This window comes from Erpetoichthys calabaricus, chromosome 2 (genome assembly GCF_900747795.2).
Source record: "Erpetoichthys calabaricus chromosome 2, fErpCal1.3, whole genome shotgun sequence".
Taxonomy (NCBI): domain Eukaryota; kingdom Metazoa; phylum Chordata; class Cladistia; order Polypteriformes; family Polypteridae; genus Erpetoichthys; species Erpetoichthys calabaricus.
This window is the reverse complement of record NC_041395.2, coordinates 254806159-254821973: the sequence shown is the minus strand read 5'-3', so window position 1 is coordinate 254821973 and position 15815 is coordinate 254806159. Positions and strand designations below refer to the sequence as shown.

Here is a 15815-nt window from a genome sequence, read left to right as displayed (position 1 = left end):
TCCAAAACTCTGGTCGTAACCCGATTTGGTCGTGAACCGAAGTAATCCGTTCCAGACCATACGAACTGTATGTAAATATATATATTTTTTTAAGTTTTTAAGCACAAATATAGTTAATTAAACCATAGAATGCACAGCGTAATAGTAAACTAAATGTAAAAACATTGAATAACACTCGCGTGCCTGTGTGTGTGTCTCTCTCGCGCTGCCTGTGTGTGTGTGTGTGTCTCTTTCTCGCTCGCCTGTGTGTATGTCTCTCTCGCGCTGCCTGTGTGTGTGTGTGTGTGTCTCCCTCTCGCGCGCCTGTGTGTGTGTCTCTCTTTCGCGCGCCTGTGTGTGTGTGTGTGTGTCTCCCTCTCGCGCGCCTGTGTGTGTGTCTCTCTCTCGCGTGCCTGTGTGTGTGTCTCTCTCTCGTGTGTCTACCTCTCTCGTGTGTGTCGCGCTCTCTTGCTTGCTGCACAGGAAATGCACAGGGAGAGATTGAACATGTACAAACCGAAAGGGAAACTGGCTTGTTCGTATACCGAGTGTGTGGTCATGAACAGATGCAAAAGTCTGGCGAACTTTTTGGTCGTATACCGATTTGTACGTGTTCCGAGACGTTCGTGAACCAAGGTTCCACTGTACCTAGGAAGAAGTTCTAAAACAAGGCCATCAGCCTGGTTGTGATTTCAGATGGTTCCTGCTGATGGTGGAAAATCAGCCTTGTAATTGTAAATGAATTTTTTTTACAAACTGAAGATTTTACATTTAAAAATGTAAAAATATCAGAACAGAAGAGAACTGTTACTCATATATATTGACAATGTACATCAAGGGAGGTTATTCTTAAGCTATGCAATGTACTATTGAGGTCTCATCTGGCATATTATGTACAATTCTGGTCTCTGTATTACAAAAAAGATGCAACAGCCTTGGACAAAGTACAAAGAACCACAACAAGCCTGGATTAAGGAATTAAATCTTTTCAGTTTAAAGGCATGACAGTTGATAAAAGAATTGATTGAAGCATTCAAAAATATAAAAGGAATTAGTACAGTGAAATCCAGCTGTTACTTGAAATGAGTTATTCAGCCAAAAAACAGAGGTCTAGATGGAATGCGGTTAGTGGTATATTAGCTTTGTAAAATGAACATAAACCAATCTTTCAGGCTCTGTAATAACATTGATAGGTGTTACTAGCAGTACTGTAGTGGCCGAAATTACTGAAAGACAAAGATGATGGTGCAGACCTATTCATTGTGGAAAAATAAAAAGCAAGCCATTTTTCTTGTGCATACAGCATAACTCAAGAAAACCTTGGCAATATAATCTAGGGAATCTAAAATCAGTATTTTTGCCTGTAAGTCTCCAGATGAACCAAAAAATCAATCTTACATAGGCCCTTTAATGGAATGCATTTCAAAATAAAAAGTAAATACAAGAGCATTCATGTTCTAATCAACAATCTGTTATCTTATCATAAAATGGTATTTCCTTACAAAAACTATACACAATCATTTAAAAATAGCTGTTGGCAACTTTTTTTCAAAAAGAAAATTGTAAATTAAAATTAACCAGAGTTAAGCAGAAATGCCATCAATGAAGAACAGCATCCTTTGTAAAGAAATTATATTTGAAATGCATCTTTTGAATGAATATTATTTTTGTATTTAATTTAGTAATTTATACACCACAGAAAGTATAATGAAAGGGTGACAAATTAAAAAAAATACTTATTTAATGCAACATTTAATATTTATTTATAAAACAATTACATATTGGAATTCTAGATACACTGACTGGCATTTGAAACAATGCAAGCTTTAAATCATTATTACATATTAAAGGGTATTGAACACCTTATATAAATAAATGTTTTGAACAGAAATATGTCAGATGATTCCTTATCCAAAGCCACTATTACATTCTCAAAGAATTTTCATTCTTGTTACTATCTTTGCCTAAAATCGAACTGCACTGTGTTTAAAATGTGAAATGCTAGTAAATACACTGCATCCCATTTATAAAACATTTGTAAATGTATGAGTATGTTGACACAAAACAGACATTCCCACTAAAACCGCATGTCAGATTCATGAATGCTGTGCTGTGTTCATCAACATTTACTGCTACTAAATCAAACAAGTTTTCATCTTGGATTCATCTTTGGATGTTAATGATTTGATTTAGGCAACTGTTTCATGATTTCATAATTTACTATTGTAATGTTACAGTCTACGCAAGCTGAATACTGCTATACAACAATAAACTGAACCAATTGCTGAAATGTAATAAGTATTCTAAATGATAGAACCCAGTGTTTTTTTAGGTAAACTAATAATATAGACCAACAAAACTTATATTAAGAGATATTATGAGGTTAGCAGCCCAATACTTATATGGCTGACTAAGAGATAGTAGGTAGACAGATATATATTAGACTCTTTAAGCATAGGCAAAATATATGTAAGCCTTCGTGGTGTAATTAGACTAGGCACAGCAGCTCAGTAGTAAATGCTACTGCCTAATGGTGTGTGTCACTGGTTGAATTCTCACCCTTGGCATTGTTGGTATAAAACTTGCAAGTTTTCTTTAGATATGTTAATACTTTCTCCATGTACACTGTAGAGAAAAGCCAAGCAAAATGACACCTTTTATTGGCTAACTAAAAAAAAGGTGTCATTTTGCTTGGCTTTTCTCTACATTCATAATGGCCAACACGGCACAACACCCTAGTACTCCATGTACACTGGTAAGAGATGTGCAAGTTAAGTTAGCTTGTAACTCTAAATTGCTGCTGTGTGAGACAGTGTGTCCAGTGATGGTTTGCCACTCTATACAGGGTTGACTTCTGCCTTGTGCCAGGTGCCATTGTGTCTAACATGCTACCAGAGAAAGTTTCACAGATGCACAAATGTGAATGGGTATTGGGTAAGAACAGCACGAGGAAGCTTAGAGATATTAAAAGGTGAGTGTCAGAAGACCACAGTCTTTAACAGGCTGAAGCAAGAAGCAGTGGCAACAAGCATCCTGTGAAGTTACAATATTCAGCCTCATAATTGATATTATATAACACAGTATACACAACCTGAGAGCTTCCATCTCATGTAATGTGAAATAATGTATTTGTTTATTCATCAGTCACCTCCAATGGCTTTCTAAATGTATAACACAACAGCCTCAACTATTCTCCATTCAGTTCAGACTTGAAGGGGACCAGAGTCTAATCACACATCAGATGCAAGGCAGGAATGAACCCTGAACAGAATACAAACTGACACGCTGTCCACGCGCCAGTTTAGACTTGAAAGTTAACCTATCACAGATATCTTTGAGTAATACTTTACATTAGCCTTAAAACTACATGAACGAAATACAATGATACAAAAAAGATTTAACTGAGCTCTTATTAAAAACGAAAAACATTTTGAAGACTTGGAACTACCATTCTTACATCTTTATTCTGCAGATTATATACTGTAGGTGCAACGGCTGATGTTAGTTGTACTTTTTTTCTTCTCTTTTTTTAATTTTTCAAGCACATACATTTACACTGTTACATTATCTGTAAATGTGCATATTATTACCTTGCTGAAACATTTGTTGTAAACGAAACACATTCAGTCACGAATGTCAGTGGTGTAGTTCCAGTAATGTCTTCCCATTGTGCTGGTGATGTACCACCTGTGGGTTAAAAAGAAAATAGCTAAATACAGAAAAAGAAAAAAAGGAGCAATTTCTCTCATTTACTGTAAAGTGTAGATAGTTTACAGGAGAATTTCATGTTTTTATTAAGAATTACCATCTTTCATCAGGAAGTATAAAAATATATTCTCAAAATCTGTTAATAAGTTCTAATATGGAAGCAAATTAGCATGTCAATGCAATTACATGAAAAGTGTGAAGGTATAAAAGTTTTTGTCATACCTACCAGACCATAGTCTGTAAATATAAGCACAGCCACAGAGTGTCGTTTTGAATTGTAATTCCTCAATAAATGGTGAAGACAGCTTATTTATTGCATCTAGAAAATTGTGGCCTTTAACGTAGAAGAGTTTTCAAAGTGGAGTGCAAAGTATGAAAATATGTCATGACACTACAGCTCTTTGAAAAACTAACACTTCAGTACAATTTAATAGGAGCTTTCTAAAAGGTGAGTCCTGAGGGCCTACTATGACATTTCAGCCCAACAAATTTCTGATTTTATTTAGACTTCTGCCATTAGCAAACTACTATTTCTCACTTTTTCTATTTTGGGTGTAAATCTGAAGTACAAAAAAAACCTAAATTTGCTAATTTATAATATGAAAGTGGCAAGCATTTAGATATTTTACTTGGAATATTTTTTTGTTTTTTATCTTGGTTTTTATGATTTTCATCACCATTATCATCATGATTTCCATTCCATTTTTCCAAGTATTCTGGTTATTTAACACTAGAATTACCACAGCCTACAAAAAAACTCGTAGATCCGGCCCACCTTAAATCCGTTCGCACCTCTCCCTCAGCGTTCTCCCAGCTCATACTCTTGATTGATTATCTGGGAATGAAGTGCTGGAGTTTTAGAGTGGAAATAATAGATCGTTATTTGGAACACATGCCGTATTCAGTAGTGAGCTGCTCTTATTGTTAATATTATACAGTACACACATACATTTTGTTTGCATCTGTAAATGTACACACGTCATAAATGTTGGAAGGACGGTTCTTGCGTGTGTGTGAACAGTTAACATTTGAATGTGATGATTGCATATAGCGCTGAACTGACCTCTCTGTACTATTGTTGCCTCTGCATGTCCTGGAGTACAAAAGAAACAGCAACATGTGGGGACTGGCAAGATTGGGGAAAAAAAACATGTGGTGTTATGCGAATGAATATGAATAATATGAATAATGTTGCATCCGTGCCACAATGTTTTCCGAAATGTACTATAGAGGCCATAAAATGAATAATTCCAAATATCATATATAACAATGTCTCTGTTTTTTTTTTTTTGACATCATAGACCATAAGGCGCATATTAATTCATCGTGAGCAGGAACACTCAATAAAACTGAATAAAAAAAAATCAAGTGACGGTGAGATACGAAGAAGGCAGATTCACCAGCATTTGTATGTCAGCTTTTATCCCTCCAGATCAGAGAATGTCCAGTTCCATTGCCTCAAAACACCACTCACATCTACAGTTACTCCCAGTTTCAAATAAAAACTAACAGCGTCAGATCCCTAGGGTGGTAGTATGTATCGTGATCGTGACTGAGAGAATAAAAGTGAAAAAACAACGGCAACTTTTACAAGTCCCGTAAATGTACACCGTCTGTTACAGACGCAAACCAAATGTATGTGTGTATTATATAATATTAACAATAAGAGCAGTTCACTACTGAAAACGGCAAATATAGGAGGCAGTGGGGATCGAACCGGGGACTCCTGATTACAAGTCAGCAAATCTTACTGCTACGCCACAGAAGCTGTTGTTTTATCTTTGAACCTTTTGTGAAAGTGTTTATTTGATCTTTGGACTTCAGGCTTCATACATTATATAGTTTATGCCAACATTTTGTCATTTACTACTAAAATATGAAAAAGTTTCTATTTTAACAATGTGTTTACACAGATTATTGTAGAAACGGAACACACATGAAATGCATGTGTTCCAAATAACGATCTATTATTTCCACTCTAAAACTCCAGCACTGCACTCCCACATAATCAATCAAGGCATGAGCTGGGAGAACTTTGTGCACGGTCTGCGGTGGTGGGGGATGGAATAGCAGGCTGCTTGCTGCTTGTCTTAATCAGCACATTTACAGGACAAAAGACGCTGAGGGAGAGGTGCGAACGGATTTAAGGTGGGCCGGATCTACGAGTTTTTTCGTAGGCTCTGGTAATTCTAGTGTCAAGCCATTATTTACTAATGAACACTCTAGTACAGGGGTGGGCAGATTCAGTCCTGGAGGGCCGCAGTGGCTGCAGGTTTTTGCTCCAACCCAATTGCTTAATAAGAAGCCCTTATTGCTCAAGTAACACTTCAGCTTCACTTTAGTTGTCTCGCTCGTTAAGATTTTGAACCCTTATTGCTTATTTTAGTCTTAAACAGCTGTATTCTTGGTTTTTAATTGCTCCTAATTAGCAATACCATGCAAATGACAAAAGAGACCAGCATTTCTCCATTTAGCTTGTTTTCATTTACACCTGTGTGTATTTATCATGCACTATTTGGTTTAATTAAATACTTGGAAGGAAAGTGAAGAGAAAAAAGTGAAGCACTGAGAATTACTCATCTGTTTTAGACTTCAAATCATTTGGATGATATCCTTAGAAAGGAAAATAAATCTAGGATATGAGAATGACCTGACATGACAAAGTTAAAGCACTAACAAGCCATGCAATTAAATAATTGACAAGGATTGTTTTTTAATTAAGCAACTGGGTTGGAACAAAAACCTGCAACCACTGCGGCCCTCCAGGACTGAATCTGCCCACCCCTGCTCTAGTAAATGTAACACTATTATTTGCAGCCTTAAAACATTCTGCATTGCTTTCTCTGTGTATTGCAGATAGAATTTTTATTTTTACACTGCTTTCTACTTTAAGGATTCTTTCTCTCATTTTGAAAACACAGTGCCCATTTAGCCATACTTATTTGTTTTGGAGAAAACACTGTATTTCAAGCAGAAACATCAGTTTACACTGAAACACTTATGCAATTTAGTGCCATAAAATAGTTTTTAATAATATGGATCAGCCAGAAAATAGTATAAAGGAACAACAGGCAACAGAAGCAAGAACACAATGAAAAAAATGACATTAATCTTGGGAATCAAGTATACAGAATAATAGGCTTTTATTATATATCATACTTTTTAAGAAACATTTTTTAAAAAAGGGTCATTGTTACTCAAAAAATGTTGATTTGTGTATTGAATATAACAGTCTCCTCTGAGTGCCTCAATTACTGTTGACCTCACCTTCAGAATGTGATGCCAGCAATAAAGAAATTGCATTTGGGCTGCTTGTACACATAAACCACAATTATTTTGATCACTTCAGAGGTTTGTGAATAGATGGATGATTGAAAGAGCAATCTAAAAACATAGTTCCAGCTTTGCCATGCAAGTCTGATACAAAGTTCCAATACTTTTTTTCCTTAGAAACTTTATATAGGTCAATCTCACAAACTTGTCTATCTCCACCTGTGAAGATGACACTGAGATACGTTAACTTCAGTATGTATGACAGCAGTTTCCTACTAGCCTATGACAAGGAAGACACTATACTTCAAGGAGAGGACAATTAGCTCATACTTGGTGGTGCTAATTTTCATCCCAACAGCATCACTGTTAGATGTTTACCCTCCTTAGACCTCTAGAATGAATACTATCCCAGCCTTGATATCCTGTTTATGAGAATTACAAGTCAAGGAACACCCTTGGTGGAGATATATGCTTACTTGAAATAGATTCATTGAATGGCTTTGGAGTACATGTGAATTACATGCAAATACCTGAAGAGTATTCCTAGGCCAGTTTGCCTCCATGACAAACGAATGGAGAGTGAAGTATAGCAGTACAGAATTTGATGTTTTACAAATTGTACAAAATTGCAGGTAGTGTGGCATAGTGGTTAAGTCTTTAGACTTCAAATCCTGAGGTTGTGGGTTCTAATCCTGCTACTGACACTGTGTGACCATGAGCAACTCACTTGACTTGCCTGTGCTCCAATTGGAAAACCAAAAGAAATGTAACCAATTGTATTATAAATGTAAAGGACCTTGGATAAAGGTGTCAGCCAAATACAATGCCAACAATGAAATTGTAATTTCCAAACGATTTAGAAGGAATAGGTAATCATTTCTATTTTCTAACTTTTAGTACTTCAGAGATACTGTAACTATGTATCAGAAGACAATGAAATATTTGCCTTTGTTCATACCTGTGATACTGCAAAGAAGCCTGAGACTCGGTGTGGTATCTCCTTTATACCCATTTGTTACACCTTCTCCAGATGGGGGCGGCACAGGAATCGTCATTGTAATAGGCTTATGAAACTTCCTTCTCCGTGGCTCCACAGTCACAATTGGGCTAAATGTGGCTTTATTTCCTAGTATTTTTTTCACGATTTCATCTGGTACTGGCTGGGCCTACAAAACAAAATTAATGAGAAATCTCATTATGTAATAATTTTGAATTTGCCTGTATTTCATTGCAATAATGAACCGTGCTATTTTTAAATTATGTTTAATTGTTTAACTGCTAGAAATATTGCTTATTTTAGAAAGAAGGTTATTTTTAATGTATTATATGTTTTTTTTCTGTTTGGACACTTGTGGAATAGAAAAAAGAATTGAAAAATGATATAGTGGATGTAATGCAAAGAAGAATGAATAAATTAAGTGAATTTTCACCGTAAATATAATATATCCAATCTTTAGCTTTTCTATAAATTGAAGATACAGATTTATGTTGTCACAAACACACATTATTCTTTGTCCTCTCTTTCCATTCTTTGAAGGATAAGATTCTCTTTTTACCATTTTGTTAACACCTTGCTCATTATCACTAGATTCTCGTGTATGTCTGGGGGTGATATTCCTACTTTAGTGAGGATAAAGAGATGGGTGTAAAGATAATCATGTACTCAAATGAAAAAAAAAAACAATTGTTGGTCCTAGAAGTGAATTAATCCTACATTTGTCTTCATAACATCCTTAATTCATTGGTTTAAAGATTCTAAACTGTGTCAACGGTGCTGCAGATGGTTGCTAATCAACTGCAGAATCTCACCACACATATAATCTTAATAACCATTAATCCTCTACTACTATCCAGCATTACTGGATACTAAGATATTGAGATATTCCACAATTAGCCTACGAGTTCTTGTTTTTTTTCACAAAAATCCTGGTCTAACCATCAAAGGCAGCCAGGACTGGAATTCATTACGGAAGGTAATATTTTTCCATTGTGCAGTGCCCAGTATTTGTTTTGCTGTGGGTTATGCATGAGAAAAAGAGGAAGTCTTCTGAGTTTGCAACTACAGTACTACACCAACGACAAGGTACTAATAGATGTTCATTCACATATTCCTCTTTCAATACCACTAAACTGTAGTTTATCTGATATTCTATGCCAGGGGTCCCCATCTCCAGTCCTGAAGGGCTGCAGTGGCTGCAGGTTTTCATTCTGACCCTTTTCTTAGTTAGTGACCTGTTTTTGGTGCTAATTAACTTCTTTCAAATTCATTTTAATTAACTTGCTCTTCAAGACTCAGACCCCTTAATTGTTTCTTTTTCTTTAATTAGCAGCCAAAGAATAATGAGATACAAAATAAGCCAAAACATGACCAGCAAAACATGACCAGAGCAGAACAAGCCATGGAATTAAAGAATGGGTTTAATTAACAACAAGAATTGGCGCCTCATTAAGCAACTGGTTAGAATGAAATAGGTTGGAGTTTGAGGCCCTGACTTAGTTGCTCTTGTGTTGGCTCACTCACTTCACATTTCATTTCTGTTAAGGTGCCATTTAAGGAAAGAAATGAAGCAATTCAGAAAAACAATTAAAAAATTCAGGAGAACAAATCTAACAAACAAGTCAATTAAAAATGAAAGGAAAAGGAGTTAATTAGCAGCAAATACTGTTAAGTCTAAGTACTGCATTTAGAAAAGTCATCTGAAGAACTTATTTTTTTGTTTACTTTGCCTTCAAATAGATCCTTTTTTTTCATGTATACAGTAAATTGTAAAAATAAACACCAATAAAACGCCACCCACACCTTTTTATTGGGTTTTTAATATATTTCCCTATTGGCTTGACTGTACCACTTACAATATAATGAGAAACATTGTATGAGATGCACACAAAAATCAGAATTAAAATGTTAATAGGTCTGTGAATAGTTCAAACTTTACCTGAAGACCAACTCTAATCCTTTTTGTTAAAGCCCCCTCTGGGAATGAGGCTTGTACCAGAGGCACAGTCATACTAGAGAGGACTCCTCCTTCTGGACCCATCTGATTGCTTTCTTGTTTAATGCGTGACACCACAGCAAAGTACTGAGGAAAATCCTTTGTTACGATTCTGCATATGCGTTTCTTCTCCATTTCTTCTGGACTGTCAAGCTCTACAAATTACACAATATGACTGATTAATGAAGCAAGAAATGTTAGAAGACCCAAAGCAAATCAGCTTGCACAAAATACAGTTGAATCATTATGTTGAGATACATCAAACACATACATAAAGCAATTAAAAAAAATATATGTAGATTATCTTTCATTCCATTAACTGAAGTCCCTTATCCTAATTCAGTGTTCTAGTGATCTGAATATTAAATTGGCAGCTCAAAATATAAGGTAGGATTCAACCCTGGAACAGTGTCAATCCAATGTAAGCCAAACCCAAGTACAGTACATACGTGTTTTCACTCACAATTCATTCAGCAGGAAGCTTGGTGTATCCAGACATGGGAACAGCATGCAAATCCCACACATACAATGTCTGACTCAGGACTTTCAGTCTCCTGAAGCAGTACTAAACATGTTACCACTGTGCTTCCATTATTTTCATTATTAATAACAATACACTTTATTCAGAAGCTATAATTTGGCACCAAAGGACATTCTCCAAATATGCACACATTCTCCAGCCAAGGTTTTCGGCACCCAGGGTATATACCAGTATCACTATGAATTAAGTGAGGAAAAACCCTGGACAGGAAAACAGTCCATTGCAGGCTGTGCATGTACACTGATTAACCTAAATTGCATGTCTTTGAGGACTTAGTACATCCAGAGAAAACCTAAGCAGGCATAGGAAGAATTTGGAAATCTTCAAAAAAGCAATCACCATACACAGGAAAGCAAGAAAAAACTGCTAACGACTATGTCATCCTGTCATAGATTAAAAAAAAAATTATATATATATATATACAGTATATATACTTCAGCACTGATCACAAGGCAATAAATACTTCAGACAGGGACCTGTCCATTGCGGTAAAGGGGCAAGTGACAGACAAAAACAATGCAGACATTACAAAAATGCTAGTATGAACATGCATTAAGATAGGTTTACAAGTGTCTCTTTTATTGTGGTAATGAATGTGAAAGGGGTTTAGAAATACACCCCTAGTAATATTGTGTAAGTGAGGGTTGTTCCATGTCTTACACTTAGTGCTACCAGGATAGGATTCAACACCTCACTATCACGAAATGTATTAAGCAAGTTCAAGAATATTTGTGTGTATATATCTATTCAATAATAATAATTATTATTATTATTTGGACATCATGAAATACAAAAAAAAGTGTGTTTAAATTTTAAATTTTGATATTTGCTTTTAATAAATTAGTAGTTAATATCTATTTAATTTGCTTTGAATAGAAATATTTTATGTTTGTTTTGCCAAATATAAATAGAGGTAATCTGCACTTGAATCTCTGCAATGGACTGGCCGCCCATGCATGGGTAGGTGCAGGGCTGTCAGGATAGGCTCCAGCATGCTGCAATACCTAAATTAAGTGGTTTTCAGAATATTAGGTTACCTTATGAATCTGCATCTGAAATTACTTTCTTTAAATGTACATAAAAATACACATGTAGAATACTTAGTTAAGTCAACATTGTTATTAAAACGAGAACTGAGACAGTTATACCCGTTCAAAAAACTATGAGCTGATTAGTTTTTTGACAATACTGAATTCTTTTCTAAAAAGTCAATAACAATTAAAAAAAACAAAGTACTGTATATATGAACAAATCATCAGTGGACATAAGTAAACCAAGAATTTTACAATGCATCCTTTAAGTGCTGTAAAAACAATTTTTTAAGATTTTGCAGTCAGGATAGTGACATTAATAGCTTACGGTACTTTAAGAGGTCCTTTAATATAGGTATATTACTCCACAATTAACTGTATAATGTACAGAGTTAATACATAACATACATACTAACAATAGGAACAGGCTGCTGCTTTTTCTAATTTGTTTAAAAAAAGTAGGTAATAACAGAGAAGCTAGTCAAATTTACAGGTTACACTAAATTAGGAGAGCAAAATCAATAAAAATGGACCTGGAGTTAAAAACTGATTTGATATATGCAGAGTATTTATATGGCAAACCTATGTAAAACAATATAAAGCTTAGTCATAATTGCACAATGGGGGATTTAGAATTGGAAAATACACATTGTGTGCTTGACACAGTCCACAACCAGTGTACAACAGAGGTCTCAATCTCAGTTCCTCGAGGGCCACAATGGCTACAGGTTTCAATTCCAGCCACATTCTTAATTAGTAGCTAATTACTGTTGCTAACGGATAATCCTTGTGCACAAAGAACAAAGTAGCCCCCAAATCATGGAGTAAATGCTGACAGAACCTTCTTGACTCACCGGTCTGTTGTGAAAATCACCACATCACCTTATGAGAACAATTTTCAATAAGACCTGCAATGTTGGTGACAACCTCTTGGGGTACTGATGGAAAGGCTGCTAAACAGTGTGTTTTCCAGGAGCACTTACAACAGAATATTGTTCCATGAATCTCTTCACATTTGAAATATGCTGCTCTAATGAACATAGCACATCTTCTCTACAGTGCACACACAAATAACAGAGCTAATAAAACTAAATTAAACATGCACTGACAATTCTGCTGACTTCACTTAACTACATTTGCTGATGCTAAAACTAGGGCAGCACTCCTAACCATGCAAGGGGCTACTTTTTTTGTACACCACCTTGGGTTTTATTGCCTTCATTTTACATGACTCACTCTTTAAATTGCTTATTTTTTTCCTAAATCAGGTGACAATTAACAATAAGTGCTGAGTTGCTCCAGGTCAAGAACATTTGGATGATGTTGTCAGAAAAAGACAATAAACAGTATTAAAATGTCTGAGTCAGAGTGAATGTACTTCCAAGCCATATAATAAAAATAATGTAACATATATCATGAACAGCAAAAAGCCTAATAACTATAAAACTGGTTGCAGAAAAAAACTAAAACCATTGTGACACCCCTGGAAGTGAATTTGAGACCCCTCATCCAAATCCTCTTTACCTGGACCAGCTAGATAAGAAAAAAAAATTGAGATGTTTGGTTTTGAATATTAAACATCGAATGAAATGGTTTATCAGCAGCAATAATTGGAAACTAATTAAGAAATTGGCTGGAATGAAAACCTACAGCAACTTTAGTCATCATACATGCATACATGGTGTAATATTTAGGTGCATTCGGGGACTTAGGTAACTGATTTGAACATTGGAGCATTTTAATTTTTGTACTCAAAGAATCAGTTATCACAATTTTGCTAATGAAATATTTATGCAACAATGAGTTATATTAGTTTCCTCCCACAGTCCAAAGACATGCAGGTTAGGTGGATTGGCGATTCTAAATTGGCCCTATTGTGTGCTTGGTGTGTGGGTGTGTTTGTGTGTGTCCTGTGGTGGGTTGGCACCCTGCCCGGGATTGTTTCCTGCCTTGTGCCCTGTGTTGGCTGGGATTGGCTCCAGCAGACCCCCGTGACCCTGTGTTTGGATTCAGCGGGTTAGAAAATGGATGGATGGATGAGTTATATTAAAAATAACAGCAATAATAAAAAATGATTACATGCCTTAGTAGATTACATTAAGTACCTGCTTTTTAACAGTTTCAAGCAGTTAAAAATGTAGCCTTAATAGACGGAATCCAATTGTTATTTGTTAGTTGTGGAGTATGTGTGAGTAACTGTAGTTCAAATTTCTTTAACATAACCTTTTGAATGAAGTACCAAAAAGACAGTTAAAATCTGTCTTGAAGTCTCAAGGTAAAATTTTTGTCTGCTCTGGCCCAGGATAGAAAGCCAGTCTGTAGTTTTGCCAATAACTTATAGTCCAAGAGAAATACTAAATTGTTACAAACTGCAAATAATGAAGTTGTTCTACATATAAAGTAAATACTGAATACTTACGTGTTCACTCTATGCTAACAAAACAATGCCTATGTAATTCCATTCCTCTTACATTCTATTCTAGATAAATTACTTTTCTTTAGACTTAAGTGAAGTCAAGAAACAGGAGATTTGAGCTCTGAGCTGGAGGACCAGCAGCTTGCATGTGTGTGCCTCTCCCAGTATTTGACTGCATTCGGGATCCATTTTTTTTATTCAGCAGGAACAGCTGTCAGGCATGTAAAAGAGAAAAATATGCAAGCTGAGGTGGCCTCTCTCAGCATAAGTTTGAAACAGTAAACTAATCTGTAATTGAAGTGGCACAGAATGTTTCTTTCGTTTAAGATAGATGATTCTGCAAATTTGCCACTGCTTTTCAAAGGGAAATTTTGAAATAGGACTCTCTATTCAAGATATATCAACAAAAATGGAACTTTCCCGCCAAATTTCCTTGAAGACTATAAATGTCAAATTTTTTAAATACTGGTTCACTGGTAGTCAAATTTTTTTATTGGGACAGGCAGATGGACAAAAAGACAAGGCAACCACAGTAGTGCAAACGCTCTTAAGAAGACTGCTTGGTATGATGCTAGTGTTGATTCCAGGAAGGAAGGAAGGACATGCATCCAGGCCGGGATAAAGAATAGTTTCATACCTGGCCAGGAGGCCATAATGGAAGGACCAGGCAAACAGGATTAACAGGAGCAGTTTCCCCACATGACAGGCGGCAGTGTTCCTCAAGGCTGAACCTGACTACGACACCCAGAGGGTGAATTGGGAATTGGAGTCTGGAAATGCAGCCCTGTCGTGGGTGCTGCTGGTGGGGGGACTGCTCTGGTTTCCACACAGCGACTTGCATAGGAGACCGGGATTAGTTCTCGGGTTCAGTTTAAAAGAAAGCCCACTGCCTCACTTTAACTGAGTTACAGTCGGAAGGCTGCAGCCAACACTCTCGTGGAGGTGGAAATTGATAATGTGTATTTGTATATGGTGGCTGGTGTTTTTGTAAAGAAGGTATTGGAGGTGAATAAAAACCTTTTATTTAAACAGGAATTTAATTACTTTGGCTCCCTGAAGCAGCATGCATTAAGTTCAAATCCATGATGCTTGCCTAAAGAGTAGTCAATGGGTCAGCACCTGTGTATATGGAGATGCTGGTGAGGTTAACGTTATGCTCCTTCTCACCCATTCAGGTCTGCCAGGGAACAGTGTGTGGTGATGCTGCCTCTGTGTGGTATCAAGTCTCAAACCAGACTCTTTTCCTGTGTAGTTTCTAGTTGGTGGAGTGAGCTGCCCACCTACATCCCTACTGCAAACTACTTCAACATATTTAACAAGCAATTGAAAACTTACCTGAATATCTGTCTAATTGACAGGGAAAAAAAACAAAACTTTGCTCTGTGATCTTGTTGGATGATCTGTTGTTACATAAAGTTTAATTGATTTATTGATTGTTTATCTATGTTTCTAAATGTAATAGGTATTACAGCTTTTCACTTGTGTCAAACAACTTTTGTTACCTGTCCCACTACATTTGCTGAACAAACAGGCCCTTGCATAATGTTACTTGAATACATTTACATCTTTTGTAAGTCACATTGGATAAAAGTGTCTGCCTAGCAAATAAATAAATAATACAAATGTAAATTGTGTTTGTGCATTATTGTGTCTGTGGTTTGGGGCTCAGTGGCGGTTCCTAGCGGTTACACTATTTATACAGCTCACTGTGTGGAGTACAGGTCAATAGAAAAAGACTTCTTAATAGGATGTTGTGCTATATGAAGTCAAAATGAGGGAGACATAAGTTATGAGTTACGGTAGTAACACTTACTGATCATGGTGCTGGAGAATGTTGCACATTGATTAGCACATGCAAGCAATAATTTCTCTGC

At 36.1% G+C, this 15815-nt stretch overlaps 1 protein-coding gene across 32 annotated transcripts in view; it reads right to left on the bottom strand.

The window, feature by feature from the left end:
• The window catches only part of ank3b (ankyrin 3b), a 643030-nt gene that overhangs the window by 65810 nt on the left and 561405 nt on the right, over positions 1 to 15815 (bottom strand). For all 32 annotated transcript variants that reach the window (XM_051923878.1, XM_051923871.1, XM_051923889.1 and 29 more), the window contains 3 exons: positions 9897 to 10108; positions 7919 to 8126; positions 3570 to 3666 (listed from right to left, as the gene is read on the bottom strand). In XM_051923878.1, coding sequence (XP_051779838.1) covers positions 3570 to 3666; positions 7919 to 8126; positions 9897 to 10108 — 517 coding nt within the window. The remainder of the gene's footprint in view (positions 1 to 3569; positions 3667 to 7918; positions 8127 to 9896; positions 10109 to 15815) is intronic.